General features: G+C 35.2%; 4 protein-coding genes across 5 annotated transcripts; 3 read left to right on the forward strand and 1 right to left on the reverse strand.

The window, feature by feature from the left end:
* The first annotated feature begins 503 nt into the window (after positions 1 to 503).
* LOC123703616 (myotubularin-related protein 2) lies at positions 504 to 12,093 on the forward strand. Of its 2 annotated transcripts, none has more exons than XM_045651693.1 (13): positions 504 to 746; positions 1,033 to 1,221; positions 1,730 to 1,804; positions 1,956 to 2,141; positions 2,804 to 3,019; positions 3,738 to 3,874; positions 4,072 to 4,197; positions 4,490 to 4,571; positions 5,022 to 5,192; positions 5,581 to 5,788; positions 6,282 to 6,499; positions 7,179 to 7,330; positions 10,793 to 12,093. In XM_045651693.1, exons 1-12 carry the CDS (start codon positions 621 to 623, stop codon positions 7,323 to 7,325), a joined length of 1,881 nt encoding a protein of 626 aa, XP_045507649.1. In that variant the 5' UTR covers positions 504 to 620; the 3' UTR covers positions 7,326 to 7,330; positions 10,793 to 12,093. The 2 variants fall into 2 exon arrangements, with proteins under 2 accessions (XP_045507649.1, XP_045507654.1); XM_045651698.1 differs by lacking the exon at positions 504 to 746 and adding an exon at positions 865 to 954.
* Positions 7,780 to 8,337, reverse strand: LOC123699946. The gene has a single exon (XM_045647000.1). It carries the CDS (start codon positions 8,335 to 8,337, stop codon positions 7,780 to 7,782), a length of 558 nt encoding a protein of 185 aa, XP_045502956.1.
* An 800-nt stretch (positions 12,094 to 12,893) lies between the features above and the next one.
* LOC123703688 (sarcosine dehydrogenase, mitochondrial) lies at positions 12,894 to 20,611 on the forward strand. Its single transcript, XM_045651771.1, has 16 exons — positions 12,894 to 13,172; positions 13,506 to 13,616; positions 13,761 to 13,903; positions 14,107 to 14,319; positions 14,451 to 14,574; positions 14,681 to 14,889; positions 15,150 to 15,333; positions 15,414 to 15,504; positions 15,707 to 15,959; positions 16,255 to 16,374; positions 16,499 to 16,641; positions 16,809 to 16,914; positions 17,094 to 17,242; positions 17,604 to 17,878; positions 18,087 to 18,253; positions 20,149 to 20,611. Exons 1-16 carry the CDS (start codon positions 13,049 to 13,051, stop codon positions 20,473 to 20,475), a joined length of 2,739 nt encoding a protein of 912 aa, XP_045507727.1. The 5' UTR covers positions 12,894 to 13,048; the 3' UTR covers positions 20,476 to 20,611.
* A 2,600-nt stretch (positions 20,612 to 23,211) lies between these two features.
* LOC123703181 (peptidyl-prolyl cis-trans isomerase-like 3) lies at positions 23,212 to 25,600 on the forward strand. The gene is made up of 4 exons (XM_045651098.1): positions 23,212 to 23,397; positions 23,482 to 23,580; positions 23,657 to 23,775; positions 25,458 to 25,600. The coding sequence occupies exons 1-4, from the start codon at positions 23,257 to 23,259 to the stop codon at positions 25,582 to 25,584; spliced, it is 486 nt and encodes a 161-aa protein (XP_045507054.1). The 5' UTR covers positions 23,212 to 23,256; the 3' UTR covers positions 25,585 to 25,600.
* Positions 25,601 to 26,126: the final 526 nt, after the last annotated feature.

Genomic DNA, 26,126 nt, shown 5'->3' on the forward strand with positions numbered 1-26,126 from the left:
CCTACATAATATTAAGTGGATATCTCATTATTAAGTACAGTATTGTCCACTTAAGTAATGTGACTAATGATACTGAGGACAAAATAAAAAATAAGCAGTATCAAGATCGTTCAGTCCATTTTCCCTAGGGTTGCACACTCAAAATTTTGATTTCCCTAATTGCCATCAGATTCTGGTTTACCTATAAATATGAAAAAAGTTACAGCTTTATAAAATGGGAAATTAGGATATGTATAGCAACATCGTGGCAACATTATAATGATTGTCTATAATCTATAGCATGACTTCTGAAATAACTAAGGAAATAATTAATATAGAAAAGAAGCATTAATTGTGTTTATTTACATATAATAGAAGTAATATATTTGATAGATATAAAAATTATTAGAAATCAATGGATACATTAATTACTTTTTATATAATTTTAAATAGAATTAAGTAATATGAATGCAATAAAAACTTTGACGTACAAAATTGTCAAAAAATTTGTGTCTTTTGTCAATGTCAGTTGCGATTTCCAATTTCTTGTTTAAATAAAATATTTATCAAATGTTGATAACATTATCTTAAAGAAGAACATTTTAAATCATTTTGTAACTTGAATTAAACGCGTACTTACAATGGATAAACATAATAGTTCTGAATTATTAAATTCTGATTTTTCGCTGTCCAAAAATGCTAGTTCCGATTCATTGGATTCGGACTCCAAATCTAGTTCATTGAATTCCAAACACGGACAAGAATCCGTAAGTTTCCTAATAGGCCTAATTTATTCTTAAGACTGTTATTTATGCTTTGCTTCCACTTCCCGGATTCATTAAAATAAAGGTCCAAAGTGGAAACATTGCCAGTATCCTTATAGTCTTTCATTCTGCAACAATGAGTAAATCTATGCATGTTTGTTTGTTTATAAATCGTATACGCAGTCAAAGGCAGCACAAGGAATTTTCTAAGGCTTGTAATCTGCCAGCGCTTTATAAGAAATAAAGCTTTATATAATATGTGTGTATATTCAACTGTTTTTTTTTACAGGCTCATGTCCTGGGAGATATTCAGCTTTTGGATGGGGAGAAAGTGATGGGAGTTGCTCGCGATGTAACATATCTTTGTCCATATAGTGGTCCGTCTAGAGGAGTTCTCAAAGTAACAAATTATCAACTGCATTTCCGACCCACTGATGCTACATCCTTGCAGAGTACATTAAGTGTACCCCTTGGTGTGGTCAGTATAAGTAAAATTCATATACATATTATGTATTCGTATTATACATAATTTCATATCAATTTGTATTTTATAATCACGGAATTAATGTTTTCTCTTTAGCAAAACTTAATAGCAGTACATGTGTATTTTTTCATAAGTAATCCATACTAATACATATTATAAATGCGAAAGTAACTCTGTCTGTCTGTCTGTTACTCAATCTCGCCTAAACTACTGAACCAATTTTCATGAAATTTGGTTTGGAAATATTTTGATACCCGAGAAAGGACATAGGCTACTTTTTATCCCGGGAAAATGATGCAATGCCGGAAATCCCACAGGAACGGTTTTTCATTCAAAACGCGGGCGAAGCCGCGGGCGGAAATCTAGTATCCAATATACTGATTTCATAGTAGTCACAGGCTGTGTTAAAGATATACAAAAAAAAAAAAATACTTAAAAACTTAAATTTTTATGGGTACAAAATGTGTGATGCAAAAATAATATGATTTAATTTTATTTGCAGGTATCTCGGATTGAGAAGGTTGGTGGGGCATCATCTAAGGGTGAAAACTCATATGGCATTGAAGTATTTTGTAAGGTAATAGAATAATGTTAATGATTCTGCATTTTCTTATTATTACAATAGATATACATATTAATTAGCTCCAGAAAGCTGTTTGTGTGGAGCAGCAATTTAAATGCCTATAACTTATGTAAATATTTCACATTCATTTTTTTTCAATTTTTAGGACATGCGTAACTTGCGCTTTGCCCACAAACAAGAAAATCATTCTCGACGCGGCATTTTCGAGAAACTACAGCAGCTTGCATTCCCTTTATCACACAGACTGCCAATGTTTGCATTTAGCTACTCGGAGAGTTTTCCTGAAGATGGATGGCATGTATATGAACCAGTTGCAGAGTTGAGAAGAATGGTAAGCATAAGTAGTGATGTAGCCTAGTGTTCAAGTCCAATAAATTAAAAAAAAAGTGCTTATTACTTATAAGAAGATTTATTGCTCTATAGTCTATAGAAATTTAAAATATCAAGTAATTGATTCCATTTTTAAAAGTACAAAACCTTACAAGGTATGATGTCTTAAACAATACTACTACCATTTTATACAAATACTAGGATTCCGCCCGCGGCTTCGCCCGCGCAGTCAAAGAAAAACCTACATATTTCCCGTTCCTGTGGGATTTCCGGGATAAAAAGTAGCCTATGTCCTTTTTCGGGTATCAAAATATCTCCATACCAAATTTCATGAAAATTGGTTCAGTAATTTAGGCGTGATTTAGTAACACACAGACAGACAGAGTAACTTTCGCATTTATAATATTAGTATGGATTTGCAGTCAAAAAAAAAGGAAAGCTTATAAATACTAACTATACTAATAATAATATAAAGCTGAAGAGTTTGTTTGGTTGTTTGAACGCGCTAGTCTCAGGAACTACTGGTCCAAAAGTTTCTACATTAATTTTATATTACCATTTTATACAAGTGCTAGCTGTGCCCTGCGGTTACAGTTACAGTCCCAGTTATATTTTCCTACAATTTTATCGTACGAATAGATTTGCAATCAAGCCAATTTCCAGGGTGTAAACAACGACATGTGGCGCATAACACGCATAAACGACAAGTACGAGATATGCGACAGCTACCCGTCCGTGTGGGCGGTGCCCGCGGCGGCGAACGACGAGCTGCTGCGGTCCGTCGCCGCGTTCAGGTCGCGCGGACGTATACCCGTGCTGGCGTGGATACATCCCAGCTCGCAAGCTACTATAACGAGATGCAGTCAGCCGCTTGTTGGGGTATGTAAACATAAATTCGGAGTAGAATTAAAAGGGAGGGTACATTGTTTTCTATAATTTTACTGCTCTTTTAAATTGGTGGTTAGAAAAGGGAGGGTAGTTTGCTTTCTATAATTTTACTGCTCTTTTAAATTTTTGGTTATGGATTTAGTAATTTAGTTACAATTTATTTTTGTTTGATGTATCTAAAACAACAAATTTATGAACCAAAATTTATTTATTTGACAATTTAATGTACCACACAAGTTATAATATTTACAATAAACAGATTGATATATCTAATCTAATATATAAAAATCAATGCCACTTTTCGTTGTAATTCCATAACTCGAGAACGGCTGAACCGATTTCGATAATTCTTTTTTTATTATATTCCTTGAAGTACGAGGATGGTTCTTATGTAGAGAAAACGTTAATATGTACCACGGGCGAAGCCGGGGCGGACCGCTAGTAGTACATAAGACTTCTTCTAGAAGCACTTTTGAATCATTATTACATTATACTTTTAACATTAACCACCAATTCGTAAATTATAATTTTCGAATTCGAAAATTATGCCCGAAAAACCGCTGTCAACGCAAATATAGGAATCTCAAGGCGATTTATAGCACGTGCACTGTTTAAATATGTGTGTTCGTTATTCACCTCACTATTCGCAGGCATTTGTAAATGCACTATTACAATTATATTGAAGGTAAATTTAGAATCTACATTTTAGGTGAGTGGCAAGCGTAGCAGGGAAGATGAACGCTACATACAGTTAATAATGGATGCCAATGCACAAGCTCACAAACTGTTTATTATGGACGCAAGGCCCAGTGCTAATGCTATCGCCAACAAGGCGAAAGGGGGCGGGTAAGTTGTTAAAACTTTCTATTATAATGAATTTGTAAGTAATGGCACAGAACTAGGTATATAGTAGCAGATTTTTGTCTAGCGTTGTTTTAACTCTATTGTCTACATTTCTAATACTTTTGTAGTATTTCAAATAATTCCGTGCTATAGCAGTATTAGTTAACAGAAAATATATAATAATATGTTTTATCCAATAGATATGAATCAGAAGATGCGTACCAGAATGCAGAATTAGTGTTTCTCGATATACATAACATCCATGTCATGAGGGAGAGTCTACGAAAGCTGAAAGAACTGTGTTTCCCGCAAATTGATCAAACTAGGTAAGTGAAGGAACATAGAATAACTGGAAAATTCAAGTAATATTTCTACAATACAATGAACTTAAAAGATTATACCTATGTAGGTATCTCAATATCCTAGTATGGTCTAAATACATATTATAATCAGAAATAACAAAATAAAAATCATTTACCATTCTGTAATCGCCATTTTTTTAAGTTATGAACTTACTATAAATATTGTTTTGAGACTTTTGAATAAAAAAATCTTACAAACACATTACACATTTCGTTTTAAATGATTTGTAAATAACTTTTTTACATTTTTTATCAGATGGTTTAGTGGAATCGAGGCAACCTGTTGGCTAAAGCATATAAAGTGCATATTGGCCGGGGCCGTTCGTATTGTTGATAAGGTTAGTTCATTGTCTTATGTATCTAGTTTTTCGTTGAAGGTGACTGGTTAAAATAAATAAATATATTGATATATGTACATATAGAACAGATATTTCCAATATTATATTTCTGTACTTAACATAATATTTGTGTAGTAAAAAGTTTGTTTTTTAATGGATGTTTGAATTATGCCATTGGATATTATTTCAAAATTCAACTGATTTTACAATCAAATAATTCTTTTTTTTTAATTTGGAACAGCGAAACGAGCACATATATTTCCAAAATCAACATGTTCACAACGTAATAAGAATAGGTATTTTTGTGAGCTGGTAAAAGCATTTTCGCTTCTATGTAATTATTTAAATAGTGAATAGTCAAGGATAGGTATAATGGCTCTAAAACTTAACAATAAGAATCCATTTGTTATATTTAGCACTCCTGATAATGCAAACATAATTTTTTATTAGGTGGAGAATCACAAAACATCAGTATTAGTGCATTGTTCTGACGGTTGGGACAGAACTGCGCAGCTCACGGCATTGGCAATGCTGATGCTGGATCCATACTACCGCACGCTTAGAGGATTCCAAGTTCTTATTGAAAAGGAGTGGCTATCGTTTGGTCACAAATTCCAGTTGGTAAGATATTATACATTTTTTTGGTACCATTCTGTTCATCTTACTTCCTAAAATGACAAGTGTATGAAAATATATAATGTTAAAAAAATTGGCTATCAGGCTATAATCTCAAAACAGCTTGTTATTGTGTAATTTTTAAGATATTTTATTCATACCTACACTGCTACACATGAGCCGAAGGAGGTAGGGAAGGATAAAGAGCAATGTAAGAGTTGTGCAATAAGGTTTTGGTCACTGTTAAGCATTCCATAAGTCATTTTTTGGCAAAACCTTATCGTTTATTATCATTGTAAGCTGTCTTATTAAAATTCAAACAGTATAACAGAATATGAATTATTGTATTGCTGTTTTGCCGATCACTGTAGTACTAAGAATTTTTTAATTTCAGCGTATAGGCCACGGCGATGAACGTCACTCCGATGCAGACAGATCACCCGTATTTGTCCAATGGGTAGATTGCGTGTGGCAATTACAGCAACAATTTCCCACGGCGTTTGAATTTACTGAGAGACTCCTAATAACAATAGTAGATCACCTGTACTCGTGTAGATTTGGGACGTTCCTGTTCAATACTGAAAGAGAGAGGGCGAAGGAAGGTAGGAGTTTAAGTATTCTTGGTTAGATATTGTTATCTTCTATAATATAAAAATGAATCCCAAAATGTGTTGGTAAGCGCATAACTTTAGAACAGCTGAACCAATTTCTTTAATTCTTTTTTTATTATAATCCTTGAAGTACGAGGATGGTTCTTATGTAGAGAAAACGTGAATATGTACCACGGGCGAAGCCGGGGCGGACCGCTAGTCCTTTATAAAAAGAGATAATTGAATCAATCAATTTAGAATTGTATTCAGTATTTTTATGAGTTTCTATCAATATAAATTTTCAGTCTTTAAAGACCAAACTATTTTATTCCAGAAAGTTTTTGATGATTATTTACTTGCAAAATAGGACCCTGAAATGAATAATGTCCTTCTTATCCTTACTAGGTAATAATTAAAAAAAATGTTGATGACAGTCCGTGCTACATTGCTAGTTTGTATTCCTCTTAGTACCATAATATATTTCAACCCTTATCTGTTTTTACAGAAGTCAAAACCAAGACAGTATCACTGTGGTCTTATATAAACAGCCGTCAGGATTTGTACCTTAACCCCTTGTATTGGGGTCCATCTTCCTTTGGACCGAATACGCCGCTGTCGCCATATTCTAGACCACAAACTGTTTTGGTACCTGTAGCTTCTTTGAGAATCATCAAGCTGTGGAAAGCGCTATATTGCAGGTGGAATCCTACTATGAGGCAACAAGTAAGACACTTATTAATTTTACATAATTAAGCTATTGCATAGCTTCTATCGCGGGCCTTGAGCGCGGGGACCGAATCCAGAAATTCCGTAACGAAAAACCCTCACGCTCCCTACTCTTCGCTTGCTATGCAATAGCTTTACCGCGGCAGTCCCCGAGTGCCACACATCTTTTTTAAACATATTTTTTGTTAATGACCAATACTTCAAAATATAGAACACAATATCTGAGCTTCATAACAAATATAAAGCCTGCAAAAGAAAGAATTAACTGAGACATCTTACAAATGAAGGACAGAATCTATTGTAATTGTAAATACTTATATTTTTAAATTCGTTCAGTTACTGGGTAATTTTATCTTCCTTGGCATTTAATTCTTTTTATTATTCCATTCAAAGATTTAACTATAGTAAATGTTACCATACTGAATTGGCATATCTTTCAGCTTAGCACACAAAAAAAATTAGGCATCTAGCGCAATAATTGACGTCACCATGAGTGAAAATATCATCGTACTCGGTGATAGGTGAAAAATTGAAAAAAACGTCATAACGCTGAAAATACGAAAAATCGCATAACATACATGGGGGTGATTCGGATAGCCATCTAGGTCCTCTATCTTCCAGCTTCCGTTCATCACTACTTTTTGGGACACCCTCTATAAAGCAATTTATTTACCAGGACCCCATATTCCAACGTACCCGTGAGCTGGTAGCGCTCCGTGCGCAGTTGGAAGCAGCCGCGGCCGCTGCGGCGGGGGACCACGCGGCGCGGCAACACCGCCTCGCGCTCACACCGCCGCGCGTTGCCAGTCCGCACCACGTTTGAACGAGGTACGCAATTTTTTTGACGTGACAACGTCTAAAACATGCTCAGGCGAATGAGCGGCTCATTTGGCCGAGCTGCTCAAGTGGAGACGCCTGAGCATGCTCGGGCCGCGCGTAAAGCATTTTTTTTTAACGTGAGGAAATTCTTCATGAATACCGGCTGCTTCGGGGGTAGCAGCACGGTTATGTCAGACTTCTACTGACTAAAACCTCACGGTGGCCTACTTTCGCGCAGGTAAAGAGGGGAACCCGGGATCTCCGGTGGGAACGCTCACGGTACCCCTGCCATTGGCAATCCACTCGCATGTAGTCGCGGACTACCCTACGCGCATGCCTAACACTACAACAGACTGCAGCCACAACAGTCTGTCGCCCTCCTCACGTTGCCTATTGAATGTGCGCAGCCCCCGCCGCACACACTCTGCAACGATAAAGGCAAGAGCTCGTCGGGTCTACTAAGTGACCCGACGTCCCCTGCGGCGTGCTCTGCGACGCACGGGATTCCTACGTTCCCGGTCGCGCTCAGCACTTTCTTTCTGTGACATCACTGCATCACAGAAAGACAGCACTGCCATCCACACGTCCTCTCTTTCACACATGGCACCAACTACGATCGGAAGTGAAAGGTCTGATCCAACCATAGCACGTAATGCATCGCGTTCCGCTGTCCACGCTGGACACGACTCTAAGGTGTGCTGAGCCGTGTCCTCCTCACAGTCACAATGGTGACAAGCAGCATTTGGCTGTTTTCCTATTCGACACAGATACTTACCGAAGCAACCATGCCCCGTCAGAATCTGTGTCGTGCGGAATGAGAGCGAGCCGTGGCGCCTAGTCATCCATTCCTGAAATACAGGCAAAATGGCATGGATAGACATCATGCCATATTGCGCGTTCGCTAGCCGTCTGGCCCATGCCTCCGTTGCCTGTCTTCGGAGTCTGGCCCTACGCCTGTCCATGTCTCTTGGAGATATGCTCCGATGCATGCCTACTTCTTCTCGCCAGTGGAACATGGTTGAAAGAATCTCCGCTTCCAAGTCCCAGGGGAGACATCTAGCAAGTAAGCAGCCTGCGTCATAAGAGACTGTACGCCCGGGCGACTCTGATCGCCATCATCCTCTGAGGCTTACGTAAGAGGCTGATATTTCGGCTCGTCAGCGAATCAGCCCAGACAGGAGCTCCATAAAGAGCCATCGACCGCACAATCCCCTCATACAGCTTGCGACATGATTCATTCGGTCCCCTAATATTCGGCAGTAAACCACTGAGAGCGCCCGCTACTCTAAGAAGTTTGGGCGCCAGACACTTAAAATGCGGATAGAAGGTCCATTTGCCATCCAACATGAGTCCCAGATACCTCATCGACGGCTGGATGGCAATGGACACACCTCCCACATTTAAACAAGACCCAGGTGGAGGACCTCGTCGTGAACCACGGAAACATATGGCTTCCGATTTAGATGGAGCAACATCTAGACCTATTTGACGGATCCGTGCGATTACCTGGGCTGTTCCAGTCTCAGCCAGCAAGACTGCCTCAGCAAAAGTCTTCGCTCCAGCAGTTATCAGAGTGTCGTCGGCATAACATGTCACCTCAGTACCCTCGACATTGGTACCTCGCAGCACCCAATCATAACCAATGTTCCACAGAAGTGGTCCCAAAACCGACCCCTGTGGAACACCACATGTGATTGCTCGGCGCTGCCAGCCAAGCCTCCCAGGATATTCAACCCACCTCTCAGATAAGTACGATTCCACGATATGGCACAGGTAAGGAGGCACCCCGTGAAACCGTAATGCTTCCCTGATCGTAGCCCAGGGAAGGGTGTTGAATGCGTTTGCTATATCCAAAGACACCGCGATGACGAACTTGCCACGGCGAACTGCTTGCTCCACTATATTCTTAACACGCAATATTGCGTGGAGAGTCGAGCGCCGCCTCCTGAAACCAAACTGGCAGTCGGCTAGATCGGGACCAACACCCTCCAAGTGCTGAACCAGCCGACCAGCAATTACTCGCTCGAAAAGCTTGCTTACTTCGTCCAATAAGACTATTGGCCTATATGCCGAAGGAGAGTCCATTGGACGGCCTTCTTTTCGTAGCAACACAAGCCTTCCTATCTTCCATTGTCGTGGGAAAGTACCGTCAAGAAGACATTGAGTAAAGAGTTTCTTCAGTCTTCCACCCAACCAATCCATTGTCATTACCAGTACTCTTCCGGGTACACCGTCAGGACCAGGGGCTGTATTCTTACCCCGAAGTCGTATCAGTGCCTTATGAAACTCTGTTTCCGTAACAGGCACATCGGTAAGATGTTGCGCTGACAACGGCTGAGCCATTACAGGCGGCACAACTGCAGCATCCCCGATTGGAAACAGGGTCCCCACTACTCTATCCAGGAACTCAGGCTCCAACGTCCTCGTCAATGGTGGACCCCTGGGGCGCAACTTGCACAGCGCCAACCTGTACGGCCTGCCCCATGGATCCCTGGAAAGAGATTCTAAGAAATCTTCCCGGGCTTTTGCCTTTGCCCTCTCAATGGCTCTCTTCAATTCGTTAATTGCCTCGCGATATTCTGCATAGCGCTGATTCTCCAACTCCCTATCACGGAAGCGGCGTCGACGTAACCGGCTGTATCGGCGCCTGGCCCTAACGCAGGCGCTACGCGCGTGGTCACGGATGAATTCTACACATACCCGTGGCCCTGTCGCTGATGCGGCTTGACGGAACACAGTGGGGTTTTTGGTCGGTAGGAATCCGACATAACCCACGGCCTCTTCCCCGGAGGCTGTGGGTATCTATGCAAGATTTCCCCACTAAAAAAAAAAAAAAAAAAAGGCGCTGCGCGCGTAAAGCATGCTCAAGTGGAAACAAGGCTTTACAATTCGATATAGCCGGCTGCACGCACGAAAAAACATGACTCATGCGGCGTTACCTCGCTCTGAGGCGTTCCATGTAAGGCTTGAAGTGCGAGCGAGAGCGCGGAACGAGCGACAAAGAAGCACAATCGATCTTAAGACGTTGTCACGTTCAACTATTGTCAGTAAACTGACTTTACAGACAACCAATTTTTACTAACGCGGTGGCAACTGCTGCGGGCTAATACGACGCGTTGCCTGTCCGCATTGTCTTTGAAAGAAATATTCTTATTTTAAAAATTTTGACTTTGCAGCTGAGGTCGTTTTGCTTTGCATTTTCTAGACATCCTATAATAAAAACGTTTAAAATAATTATCAAAATGTTTCTTTTGTTAATGTTTAATAAGTATGGGCTCTAAGTATATTTATCATCTACGATTTATTAAACATAAGTTAGCAAATATGTTATAATAAAAAAAAAACGAATGAGAGACAATTCTAATTAGGCACATTTCAACATGCCGCTCCCGGAGCGCTTTATAGTATTTCTGTTCATAATTATTCTTTGTTTTTTTCATAACTTACAAATAATGTTTTATATTGTTTCAGATTAATAATAATACAAAAGAGAAACGAAATGGGAGAAACACACTAAATGTAAGCAGCACATATAATTTTTTTTATTATGTATTTAAAAGTAATCAATAAGGATTTTTTTAAAGATTTAGTACAAAAAAATATGATAGAAAAGTGGTAAGAAAATTCTTTAATAAAAACTGCCATTGATTAAGTATTATTGTATAGGTTTACCGTAGGATATTTAAATATGTATATTTTGTTTTCCAAGTAACCCAACTTTTTTCAAAAACTTGGTCAACATAATTTTATCCTTATAATTTGTGTTGTTCACGTCTGCCACCCATTGAAAAGGTATTAAAATCGGTTCTGTTTTTCCAAAGCTTAAAGGGATAACCAACAGACTAGATAACCAAAAAAATGCTAGAGAGTATTTATGTCTTGGTATAATATAAATAATTTGAGAAAAAATAGTTTTTTGAAAACACCAACAAACTTCACATTTTTATGTGTGTATCAGATGCAGAAATAGTTAGGCTTTATTCCAATAAGGGGTTGCCTCTAGTTAGTTAGTTACTAAACTAGGATAAATAGAAAAAAATTGCCTTTAGATAAAATAGGTTAAGGACTTTTTAATTTAATTCACGAGGTGATAAGTTATAAGGTATATTATAATGCCTTTTTTAGTTTTATTATAAACCTTTGTATTAAATTGACCTCACTTCAGAATAAATACACATAAATTAACAAGAAGAATAAGATTAAATTTTAGCGTGTTGCAATTTGGATGAGTAAGATTTTTTATATGGTGACTATGACTCTTGTAATTTTGAGTAATAACTCAAAATTACTATTTTCTTTTGTTATTAGCACTATTCGTTTTTAACTTTTTTATACGTCATTCCTGGAACAAATTCAATCATTTATTTAGATTTTATATTTTATTGTATTGATGATTCCAAAGAAACAATAATGCTTGAGCGTAATGAAAGGAGACAGATTATTGTATTTCTTCATTATTATGATTAAAACTTTCTGTGAGTGTTTGAAATTTAAATAAGGTGCTTCACTTTACCTTATGGGAATTAATGTATTTTTATCACATAGTTTTAAGGTCGCATATGAAAGAAATTATACTTTGAAAATTGTTTAAAAAGATTTGGCATGTTATTATTGTAAATTTTTTATTTTAAACGCGACTTTTTGTTTTAGAATGAAATATAATTTAGAGTCGACTATATGTAGCTTTATAAGAAATGTTAATACGGCATCATTTATTTTGTACGCGAAACGTTATAATTATTGTAAATAAAATAATAAAAGATTGGCGGTTATCTAAGTGTGTTTTTTTATTTATTTTGTTTATATGCTCAAATTACTCGTAATTGGAATGAATGAACAATGATTTATGATTTCTTTATACTAATTCTTGCAACTATGAATGAAAATCTGGTGGTCTTCATTATTTTCAACCTGTTTTTACTATAATTCATAGTATTTAAATACCTATATTTCTCTGTCACTTTCGATTTAAAATCTTGCCAATAGTTTTAATGTAATCAAAATGTATCTTTATATATTTTCCTCTACAAAATATGCATGACGACTTAGTCGAACTTTGACTCGTAAGCTAACATCTGATAAATGTTGGCCGCTATTATTATGTTGTTTACTTCTTGTTACTATCGGTTCAAGTTTGCTCACACGTCAACAATACGTAATACGAGCAATAATTAAAAATCATTGTGATAACGTAAGGTTTTTTAACTATAAGCTGTAAAGAAATTGGAGATTTATTATTTCATAATTCAGCGGATCAAAATAAGACCTTAGAGACGAATGATGAATGAAACATTTTCAAAACATATCGCAAATAGATAGTCATAATATCATTTCATTTCGATAACATTACTAGATGACCCGGCAAATGTTATTGTGCCCGGGAACTCTTATATTGCATAGGGATATAAAATAGTTTTGTAACAATTTCTCATATATACTAACTTCGTCTTTCGTAGCTTTGAAATGCTCGAAAAGATACATAATGTTTTCATCTTAATAATATAAACAGTATTTATCAACTTGAATGATACGAGAGCTCGTTATTAATAAATATTCAATAGATAAACTGAGTGTCAATCTGTACGGTCATCTCCATACCAAAATGTCTAATTAACGTAATTATATTATTTATTATCTAATTTTACGTATAGAAAGACGCGTATAACCTAAATAAAGACATTTGTGCTTAACTCGAAAATCCATTAATTTGGTAATTAATATAGAAATATGTTTAAAGTGGTGAAACATGGTTATTTAAATCCAAAAAGTAGATATTTAAAAGCGGCGAACAACCGAAAGAACTATACGACGAAAGGGGAAGTAGTGACGTCGGCAGATGTTGTAGTGATTGGTGAGTACGTGATACAAAACACATACCTACTTATGTTTATTATGATAATGTTAAAAATTGTGCAGTATCTATGATTTATAGCATCTTAATATTTTGTTGACCTCATCTGTGTTAATCGAGGAAGTTTGCTTTACTTCAAGTTTATTATATTTTTATATATGGTGTAGTCTATATAAACGTGAAATTTTAATCAAGAATTATTTTATCCTGTATTTTTGTTATTCTAAATAATATTACTTATTTTATGTTTAACTTTGAATGACCTTAATGAGTATAAATACTACGAGTCACTCTAAATATCAAATTTAATTGTCTTTTCCTGATGTTAAATAGGCGGTGGAATAGCAGGATGCAACACATTGTATCAGCTATCTAAAAGAGGAGTCAATGCTGTACTCTTGGAAAGAGCTAAAGTTACCAGTGGGACAACATGGCATTCTGCAGGTAAATAATTGTATGAAATATATTATAGAAAGAAAGTGATATCAATGATGACTAAATTCAGCGTTTACGATTAAAAAAAAAGCTTGTGCTGTTCTTTATGCTAGTTAAGCCATTATTTACGTAGGTAATTTGATGTAAATACAGGTCTGGTATGGTCTCTACGGCCTTGCGATTTGGAGATAAAACTGTTGCAAGATTCAAAAAGCGTGTACAGAGGTCTCGAGAAGGAAACAGGCGAATATGCTGGATGGATTAATAATGGTGGCATGCTAATCTCGCGGAGTGAGGTAAACAATAAAAAAAAATTCACAAAAAAATGCTAACGAAAATTCTAAGTACTTAGTCAGAATAAATAAAAATGCCTTAAATTGGCACGACAAAAAAAGTTCGCCAAAAAAATTTTCTTGGGAGCAAGTGCGTTGCCTTAATATAAGTATAACTATCTACCTTTATGTTTAAATTTCAATTTAATTTAATTATCTTCTTTCAGATCCGCACTCAAGAATATTATCGTTTGCAAACCCTAGGAAAAGCAATGGGAATTAATAGTGAAATCCTTGACCCAAAAGAGGCTCAGAAAATTTTTCCTCTTCTGAATCCTTCTGTGTTTCAATCAGCTCTATATTCTCCGCAAGATGGCGTCGTCGACCCAACAATGGCTTGCAATGCTCTTCTTAAAGCAGCAACTATGAATGGCGGGAAAGTAAGACATTATCACATTAAAATTATATGTTTTATTTTACTAATCAAAATTGTACTTGGTCTGCTAACATACAGTATTTTACAAAATGTTTTGGTATATATCTATCTATATTAATCTTAATTTCTTTAAAGGTATACGATGATTGCCCTATCCTTGACGTGCATTACAAACACAACTTGTTGGGAAACAAAGAAGTAACAGGTGTTCATACCGAAAAAGGCTTTATCAAAACCAAGTGTGTTGTTAATTGCGGAGGTACATATACGTTTTAAACTGAATAACATTTTATAAGTATCTCTCTCACGAGTGGAAAGTATAGCCCTTTGTATAAAAATATAAAATATGTCTTATAATTTTTTAGGTGCTTGGGGACCTCGTATAGCTCGTTTTGCAGGTATTCCAGCACTACCTATAGTACCATTTAAACATGCCTACGTCGTATCTGAAAGTATACCTGAAATTCGTAATTGTCCCAATATAAGAGACCATGATGCGAACCTCTATATAAGAATACAGGGCGAATCCTGCCAAATCGGTGGATATGAGCATAATCCATTAATTTTAGATCAAGTAAGTTCTACCAATTTTAAACAATGAACTGTTGCTATTGTTAAATATCATGATTGTTATTTGAAAGGTCAAGGCAAAGATAAATCGCGATATATTTATCTTTTCTTTTAAACAAACAGAGATGCACTCAAGTTATGATTCGTATCTTAAAGTCTTGAAGTTGTTTCAAGTACCTACTAAAACTAACAAATGATATTATGTTTTCAACGGCCGATACTTTTTTCTTACATTAGTTTAAATGATTTTCTTCCCGCTTTTAGCTCCCAGACAATCTCCAATTCCATCTTTACGATTTGAATTGGGATATATTTAATGTGCACATGGAAAGCGCTGCTTCCCTTTGTCCTAAGCTCGCTAATATCGGGATAAAGAGCACAGTATGTGGGCCAGAGTCCTTTACACCAGACCATAAACCTTTGCTTGGAGAAGATCCTAATCTTTTTGGTAAGGGTTTCTTACTTCTTTTTTTTAGAAACTACCCGTAATTTGGCTATAATTATTTATCTTGTATTTTGTCTTGATAGGTTTATACCATAATTGCGGTTATAACTCAGCTGGTATGATGTTTTCGGCTGGATGTGGAATACAAATGGCTGAATGGATAATTAAGGGAAGGTCAGTAAAGTTCATTTAAATCAACACATTTCTCGTGACAATTTTTATTTATAATACACAACCACAGTTTAATGTACCTATCCTAAAGTTTTTATGTCAATTTCTGTTACTAACCTGGCTAAACAAGATATTAAAAGTTATATACGCGTAATCTTACAGCAAAAAATAGCGGTTAGCAGTTTATTAAATAACTTCTTTGCAGACCAAACTACAACATGTTCTCTTTCGACATACGTCGTTTCACTCCTTCCCAAATGTCCCGAGCGCATTGGGCCCGTGAGAGTAGTTTCGAGGCATATGTTAAGAACTATTGCGTAGTTTTCCCCAATGATGAGCATCTTGCCGGTCGTGATTCAAGTCACGATGCGTTACATCAAGAGCTAGTGGAGGATGGAGCTATTATGCAGGCTAGGGCTGGATGGGAACGTCCGGCGTTTTTCATGCCAGGGGAAAAGGTTAGTCTTTTGGTCTATTTAAAGTAACAACTTTACACACACCCACAACAGTGGGTATAATTAGTAAGGAATAAAACCTATCCTATGTCCCGGGTTAAAAAGTAGCTTATGTCCTTTCTCGGGTATCTAAATATCTCTATACTAAATTTCATGCAAATTGGTTCAGTAGTTAAGGCGTGATTGAGTAAAAGACAGACAGAGTTACTTTCGCATTTATAATATTAGTATGGATTGATTTTCTGAGTTTATATATTTGTTTACGACAACTTTGTTTTATTTAGTCTTTTGTTTTCAGATAAGGGTTCAACAATATGACTGGGGTGGTGCACATGATTACCCAAAGAACACTGACACTCGTTACGAAGAAATTCTTAAGGGAGAATACACTTTCGGATTCTCTAAATATCACGATCTTGTAAGATATTTATTTACTTATGAATTAAATCGATATATTTATTGGAGTAACTCTGCGTTCTTCGTTCTATAACATAATATGATGCCTAACTGTCCGATATATACAACATTTTTATTATTTCTAGATTGCTAAAGAAGCACTAGCATGCAGAAACGCAGCGGCTCTATTCAATATGTCCTACTATGGAAAGTTCTACCTGACTGGACCGGACGCACAGCGTACTGCTGACTTGGCTTTCACTGCTGATCTGACGAAAAAAGAAAATAGGTATACACAATAATAAAATATATTGAGACATATAAAATGCATGTCTATCTGGTATAGTGATTTACCGTATTTAAAATCGGATCTGAGTTTTTTTCCCTTTCTCTTAATATGTATTTTTTTGCATATCATTGATATAAATGCAAATGAGTGTTTCTTTTTATTTCTAGTGTCGTGTATTCCTTGCTATTAAATGAAAAAGGAGGAGTAGAAGCTGACTTGACCGTTAGTGTTCTTGATGGAGGGAGCGGTCAACTGCACGAACCCATATTTAAAGTGAGTATTATAATCAATATAAAATACATATTTATAAACCAACTTCAAAAAAAAAATGAAGTTCTGCTTTCCAGTACTTGATACACCGCTTAATTTTTTTTATGTATTTTCACTTTTCTGTCAATAATTGTAGATCGATTTTCAATTCTTTTTTTATTTTTTTATTGATTACTCCATAGGGTCGTGGATACTACGTGGTGACGAGTGGATTCAGTGCTAACCACACTCTGGCGCATTTACGGCGCATTATTCAAAAGCACAAGCTACGTGCTACTATCACGGATGTAACTAAGCAACTGTGTGTCCTGGGTATCCAGGGTCCTGACAGGTAATTTAATTAATACATAAATTATTAGAATTGCAGCTAGCTTCAATATTTTCCTTTGATTTAAACTAATAACAATCCTTTTATTTCGTTCCACGAACTTCTTATAAAATTTATTTTAAATTAATCTTAATACCTATATATAAATCTCGTGTCACAATGTTTGTGTCCTCAATGGACTCCTAAACCACTTAACCGATTATAATAAAATTCGCACACCACGTGCAGTTCGATCCAATTTGAGAGATAGGATAGGTTTTATTCCGGAAATCCCACGGGAAAGGGAACTATGCGGGGTTTTCTCTGAAAACGCGGGCGAAGCTGCGGGCGGAAAGCTAGTATGATATGAATATTTACCTTTCAGCCAGCGTATCCTACAACGCTACACTGACGCAGGGCTCTCCAACGACGCTTTCCCAATCAACACACACCGCAGCATGCACGTATCAAAAGCACCTTATTCCGCACAGAATAAGGCCTATACTTGCAGAGCATTGCGCGTAGCCTGGTCTGGGGAGCTTGGTTGGGAGTTACATGTACCTTCATCATCCGCTATTGAAGTATATAAGGCTTTGCAATCGGCTTCTGGATTGACTAATGCTGGGTGGAGAGCTTTGACTTCTTTGAGTCTTGAAAAAGGTTAGTGCATAAGCACCCTTATGGCTTAAATGATAATATAGTTTAGTGTATTCAAAAGTTATTGCACATAAAAAGAGACAATATTTTTTTGAAGAAAAAAATGTGTAGTAAATAAATTAAATTTACAAAATTAAAATGTTTATTCATATTTTAACAATAATTTATAGGATCGGGCACTTTTAAAGATTTTTTTTTATTTATTTCCTAGGTTATCATTTATGGAATGCGGATTTGCGCAACGACGACAACCCAATTGAAGCGAACTTAGGCTTCACATGTCGGAAAGGTGGTGATTACATCGGAAACGATGTTGTCGCAAAAGTGAAGGACCGAGGAGTCACTAAGAAATATGCTTACTTTACTCTTGATGAAAAGGTAACCGCTAAACATTTGATAAGTACATGGATTGGATTATGAAGTCTTTTAAAACATTAATTATAAAATAAATCATATGGTAGTTAAAATTAAATTACTTATACAAAACAACCAAACAAAACTGTTATGAATAATCTAGAAGGAAGAATAATTAATGATATAGTGAATAGATTGTATCTAAATATTTAAGGGGAATTATAAAACGAGCGAACAAAAAAAAAACTTTGCGACTGATGATGACATACTGTTTTAATAACTTGAGCGGTATGAATTTGACTAAGCGAAAAATTTACTAAACTGACGACGAATATTGATTTATAATAAAATCCAGAACGAGCTTACAAAAAGTGGATTGTGATAAATCCATTTCAGATATTAAAATTTTATCCGGGCGACTTCATTACTAAGTGAGCGACTGGAAATACAGAGAGGGCAACTTCAATATTAAGATAGATTCGATTTTTCTAAGTGAGGTTATACTTAGCGAACTACTAAAAAGTTCACTTTGAAGTTTGAGCAAAGTTTTGTAAGCTGCTTTATTAATGATAACTGGTTACTGATATTCTATTTGAGGGCTTATGTTTTTTATTTTGATACGCTTTTTTAATGAAAACTACAGATTTTTAAATGCGCGCGAATTCGAATGGGGGCGGGGCGACGAATCGACTGGCAACAAGTCAATAACTGCGTTAAAAACAACCGACTTCAAACTTGCACTTGCAACATTTACAAATACAGACAATAATGCTCATAAAATAAAAACTACTGGGCCTATCCGAATAAAATTTTTATGGGACCAATTCGACACCATCTCGCATCGAACATAAAAAGAATCACGTAAATCGGTTCAGAAACCTCGGAGTAATCGGTGTACATACATAAAAAAAAAAAAAAACATACCGGGCGAATTGATAACCTCCTCCTTTTTTTTGAATTCGGTTAAAAAGGATCGTGCGACTGTCCCGAATTTTTCAATAGATATGTATGTGTCGTGGCCATATCGTAGATATGCTCATTTCATGAAATGGCCAACATAGTTTGATCAGATCGTTAAATCGTCAACGTTTCATGATTTGGTCATCGACATTTGGCCAGATCGTATAAAATATCTTAGAAAGTCCATAAAACATTAAAAATTCAGAATATTTTAAGAACTTGTTTATTGTCATTTAAGTTAGTGCCGCGGTAGCGCCGGCGAATACCAGAAGCGAATGGTTTTTTCAATAGAAAACAGTTAGGTTAGGTTAGGTTAGACTTTAATAAACAACGCACGAGCCGAGCGAGCAAAGCGAGCGTGCCGCGGCAGCGGCCGGCGAGTGCCAGAAGCGAATCGCTTTTAAAAAACAAACAAAAATGGTCGCATTTCGTGCATGCATATTACTTTATTTTTACGGAGTTCATTGTTTTATTTAATTACCCTTATATTTCAATAATAAAATTTCTCAACTAATAGAATAGTGTTTCTTCAAATAGTTATTTCATTTTATTTTTATTTTTTAAATGTGAGCTCATTATACTCTGCTCATTAGTGTATTTTTCAAAGTGGTTTATGTATTCGAAACACTTCATTTAAGATAAAATGCCGCTCAGTATAAAAAATACATTTGCCAAATATTGAAAAAAATGCAGGACATAACGTTGACACTCAAACAAATATTAGGTCGCTCAAATATTATGAAGATGCATATTTTGTATTTTAAGTAACTCAAATTAATGTTTGTAAGGTGCTGTTCTGTTGATTTCTCGTCACTCGAAGTCAGTCGCTCACTTAGTAATTCTATAACCCAAATTAATTAATTTTGACACTTAGAACTGTAATTTACAGTCACTCGTTTAATTGCTACCAAATATTTAATGTGTGACAATGTACATTATTTTTTCTTCTAAATTTTCAGGTTGCTTTGTTTGGCATGGAAGCAATATACCGAAATGGTGAGGTTGTCGGCTACTTAAGACGAGGAGACTATGCATTCTACTTAGATAAACCGGTTGGTGTTGGCTACATCACAAACAAGGGGGATCAGGTTACGAAAGATTATTTGAAAGACGGCAAATATGAAATAGAAGTTATGGGAAAACGGTACAATGCAAATTTCCACTTCAAATCACCATTTGACCCAACCGGTCAAAGATTATTGGGTAATTATGGAGAAATGGGCATGGACGAAAATACTCATGAACCACATGCTGGTCAGAATGAAAGAGCAGGTGGTGTTGAATAAAAATAAGTTGAAGTAAAGTATTTGGAGAATTGAGTTATTCTCTTAATCAAGGATCGATTCAAGGTAAGTAAAGAAAATACCTGTTATCCAACTTGTAGTTTTGGTTATGTATTAAAATAAAGTATTTAATGTGTAATATTTGTTTTATTTTGGTCTCTATTACTCCACTACTCTATATTTGTACGATTAGAATTATAAGTTTATTTGTAACTAACTGCTCGCTTCTTATTCGCCTTGAATCGAGTTCAAAAAAAACACCGGCTGATTTGAGCTCATAGACCAAGTCATAGACGATGTACTTAATTAATAGATAAAGATAATTCTTTAAGTTGATTTTATATTGTTCCTTCTTAAAAAAATCATAAACTGGTTTTCGAATTCTTTATCACAATCACAATATAAAAGTTAAAAATTTCCTCGGTCTATCGTACATGAAAAAAATATTGTCACAGAGTAACTAAACTAACTATCGCCGTCGTAATTATCGGTCAATTAAGGAAAGCTGGCATGTTCACAGTACTCACACTTATGCAATTTCACTTACAGTATGTTCAAAAATAAATGCGACTCTAGTTTCATTTTAGACTTGAATTGTAAAATGGGTGCGTTGTAGATAAATATATGCAAATATAATTATGAAAGCTCTCATAATTTACCTGTAAAATTATAATTTAAAAGTAAATCAATTGATGAACTTAATTATTTATTCTAAAAATAATCAATTGGATAAAAGTATTAATAATCATTCAATTATCAAATAATAATTAAATTTCAGGTCATAAAAACAATACAATTAACACGTGCGCTCACTCCCAAGTCCCAACACACGGATGGTTGTTTTGATAATGATTTAAATAACGGACGTCTTCTGCAGTTGCGAAGCAGTCTTCTCCTGACTTTGGTCGAGTAAAAATATCTAAGAAATATTATATTTGTAGTAAGTACGTAATACCTACCAATACGCGCTAACAAATATGTGTTACATGTTTATTGTATAATTTTCACACTATTGGTTTTAAACTCAAACTCAAACATTTATACAATTAGACTTCTTCTAGAAGCACTTTTGAATCGTCATAACAGTTTAACAGTTTTAACATTTACCACCAATTCAGAAAGCAGTATCTATAGAGAAGAAGAAGAATCTATTTAATCATAATCGTAATCTTCTACTTCACTGAAACTTTCATCGCTCGAAGAACTCGATGTTTCGCCGTCGGAATTTCTTAATGTTATTATAAATGAGTCAGTGTAATTATCTACTTTTGGTTCTAATTGAATATATTTTTCCTCATGTTCTCGCGTCTTTCTCCAAACGTCACTAAACATATCCAGACTAATAGCATTTGCTTCCTTTCTAAATAATTCTTCCACAGTTTTCAAGTTAAAGTTCACAGTTTGTGATGCTACTTTCCCTTTAATTAAAAAGTATTGTTTCATACAAAGTAAAAATGGACCAGAAATTCTTACTCATGAATGATAATGTCCATACGACATTCGCATACGACATGACAGGGAACGGCCGCTCTTCGAGACCAAAATATTCAAGTTTTAGACTGGCTTGCATATTCGCTCGTCTTTTAATTCTATTGAATATGCTTAGGATATGTCACAGCGCTCTAAAAGATTTTCCGCAAAATTTAATTACGGATCAACAACTTTACGAACACTTCCAAAGAACACATACCGCAATAAGACATTGGTATTCAATTTTAAGTAAGAACAACCGATATCGTTTGTAAATTAATGTAAATGGTGATAACTCTGATTATTAATTAGTAATTTGATTGTTGAAAAAAAAATGCCGATTTTAGTCAAAATTTATATTTTTCTAACAAGATCCTTATCATCCAAATTTACACCTTGGTGAGAAAAATTGACATTTCTAATGAAAATGAACAAAAAATTAAATGATTTTATTAAATACTGTAAAATAGTATATAATTCTTCCATTTACTGTATCACAAAATTCTTCATAGATTTTTAGATATTCGTACTACACCAATTACATCACCCTGTATTTATAAACAATTGCAAAATATGACACATACATAGGCCGAGAGATACTGACACAAAATTTCGGGTCATTTGTAACAGAACGGCGGTTCTACAGAGGTCTTATTACGCAATGACAAAAATAAAAATGATGGTCAGAACGCTGGTACCGGCGGACTAGTCGCGTGGGCGTAAGTCACACTCGTCGGATAAGTAAGAACCCTCTAGACCGCCATCCTGTTACAAATGACCCGAAATTTTGTGTCAGTATCTCCCGGCCTAACATGTGCAATGTGTAAATGTGTTGACGTTCCAGCTCTTCTTAATATACTTATACTGTAATGGAAATTGAATGGAAATAGGTAATGTTTTACATTAATAATATGCATTATTGGCGATAATTTTGCAATATAAACTCTATTGGTAGTTAGAGCGTGTTTGAAATATATAGAAGTCCTTATTGAATAAAAAAACTAGCTATTGTAATATAATATAACAATACAAATGCAAAGTAAACAATCTGTAGAACAAAAAATATGTAACCACATAATATATATTATTATGTTACGAAAGCGAGACGAGATACTGATAGATTCGTTTAAACTTTAAACTGATGTTGGCAAAAAGACGCACGCCATACCTATCAATAAAAAAGAAAATGAATCTGATAGCAGACATATTTTTGACACATGACATTGACATATTATTAAGTTTGAAAATCGGGTAGGTACCTACAGCGAGCATAAAATATATTTATTTAGTTTTTAAATTATAATACTGAAGAAAATGTCTGTTACTTTACACACGGATGTAGGTGACATCAAAATAGAATTATTTTGTGAGCAGTGTCCAAAAGCATGTGAAAATTTCCTGGCACTTTGTGCTAGTGATTACTATAATGGTTGTCTTTTCCACAGAAATATAAAGGTAAAACAACAAAAATCCAAACATAATATGTTTACAATTTGTAACTAATTACTATTAAATCTTAATTATATTTTTTCATTGAAGGGTTTTATAGTACAAACTGGAGATCCTACTGGTACTGGTAAAGGCGGGACATCAATATGGGGCAGGAAATTTGAAGATGAATTCAAAGAAGAACTAAAGGCAAGTTTTTTGTCTTTATATAATTAGATTTAAATATTGAAAGTATTTGATTTAAAATGTTTAATTAATTTTGCAGCATAATGCAAGAGGAATATTGAGTATGGCTAATAATGGACCAAACACAAATGGAAGCCAATTCTTCTTTACATATGGAGAACAACCACATTTAGATTTAAAATATACCATTTTTGGAAGGTAAATTAGTGCACAAGTATTTGTTGAAACTGAATATGTAAATGCGAAAGTAACTCTGTCTCTCTGTTACTCAATCCGCCTTAACTACTGAACCAGTTTGTATGAAATTTGGTATAGAGTTATTTTGATACCTGAGAAAGGTCATATGCTACTTTTTACCCCGGGAAATAATAGGTTTTATCCCGGAAATCCCACGGGAACGGGAGCGGGTTTTTCATTGACTGGGGTGGAAGAAGAGGCGAAGCTGCGGGTGGAAAGCTAGTATGGAATAAAGGAGAATGGCGAAACTGGGCCTAACTGTTACAGAAATCATAATATATTTAAAATTCATTATGTTATTTTTAGTAATTCTTGGTAAAATATTTACTTCTGATTCTATGGGAAAACAAATCTTTGAAAAAAAAGATAATGTGTTCACTACCGGCATTGTTATTTAGATTTCTATGACTACCGGTCTTATCAAGCAGATATTGTCAGTGTTGTCAGGAGTAAAAAAGTCGAATATATCGATTAATATGAATGAATGTCTATATTTTATTTTTAATTTTATTGAATTCAAATGCTTTATAAATCAGAAGCAAAACTTAACTTATTTTTAACACATATCTTAATTTATTTAGATCATTCTATAAAATAAAAACATGTTTTACTTAATCAATAATAATTATAACATTTTTATTTAGGTAGCTGGCCATTAATAAAATGTCAAATTATTAATCATAATTATTGTGTCAGTGATGAGTGATTTGTTTATGTTTCTTATTTGACATTTGAGTGAAGTTTTAGGCCCTTCTCCCATTACGATACGCATAGGCGATTCAAGTATCCTGCAAGTCTCGGAGACTAGTCGCCGCGGAGTATCTCACATACATTTTTATGTAGGCTCGCACACTACGCTACTGGTATCCTACACGTCCGCGACTAGTATAGCACTACTCACCGTGTCGGTCGCTTTTGCATCGCGTCTCTACTCTCGCGCGTATCTCTTCGTTAGAAAGATAAAAATATCTAATCATCATGTTGTAGTTCTCGTTCGGCTACAAAAACTCTACAATTTATGTTTCTTTCAATATATGGATGAATCCAGTACTTCTTACTCTTACGTTGGCGTCTTCTATTTCTATAAAAAAGAAAAACTGCAAGAGCTTCTTCGTCACTGGAATTGCTGATTGCTCGACATAACGACGTAACTGTTGTTGCAATAAATAAATGAATTATTATTATTATAACGTCGGTCCACAAAAAGGAGGCACAATAATGATGAATTTAGTCATTTTTCAGTCGCATAATATGCGAGCATCGGGTAGCCAGCAAATATCTAAGTAGTATTCTACGCGAGTATCGTATTCTAGAAGTATCGTACCTAATGGCAGAAGGGCCTTAGTAGCGTTATATTCAAAATTGATCTTAATCAATATCCCAATATCTCTGCTATCCCATAGAAAAGATCTATAATTATTATATTCATAGAGTCTGTATATTTTTATCTATTTAATCACCCATAAATCATCAGTGTAACGATCAGGCCCAGAGTCCTATGGGAGTTTGCCATTCTCCTTTCATATGTGTCGCCATATGATGAATGAACAAATTCCAATAACAGCATTTTATTTTTTTTTAATCTTGTAAATACTTTTTTTATTGGCATTCAAAGTAAAAAAAAATACTTAATATTGTTTCAGGATTATTGACGGCTTTGAAGCACTTGATGATCTAGAAAGGATGGCTGTCAATCCAAAGACATTTAAACCAATAACTGAAGCAAGAATAACATCAGTAACTATACATGCAAATCCATTAGCAGGTTAATAAAGCAACAATTATATTATGTTTCTGTGTTTTATTCCTTGCAGGTCACTTTACATAACATTAAATTTATTTATTGCGCACTTTTACTTTGGTTCAGTATATTTTAAAATATAATTTATTAAACAACTATAAATTACATGATTATAGATTTCTGTAAGTTTCAATGTTTACATGTTAAAATCTTGATAATATAGTTAAAATATTTTGAATTATTTATTCAAGTCAATGTGTAATTTAATTATGGGCAGTTGTGAGATATATTAAAATTTTAAAGCAAACTGGATTTTATCTATTTACATAAAATTATTTTCAAGCATTAAGGTACAAGTCCGAGATGGGCCGCAGACCGCAAACTGCAACAGCAAACTGTAACGACACCACTTGTTTCTATGAACATATATGAAATTGATTCTAAGCGCGGCGACACTTCTGCCTGCAGCCGCAACGCGCAGCGATTCATAGATGTTCATAGAAACAAGTGTTGTCGCTTGCAGTTTGCGGTCTGCAGCCCATTTCGGAATTGTACCTTCATTATAGCATTG

The sequence above is a fragment of the Colias croceus genome, chromosome 2 (assembly GCF_905220415.1).
Source record: "Colias croceus chromosome 2, ilColCroc2.1".
In the NCBI taxonomy this organism is placed as follows: Eukaryota; Metazoa; Arthropoda; class Insecta; order Lepidoptera; family Pieridae; genus Colias; species Colias croceus.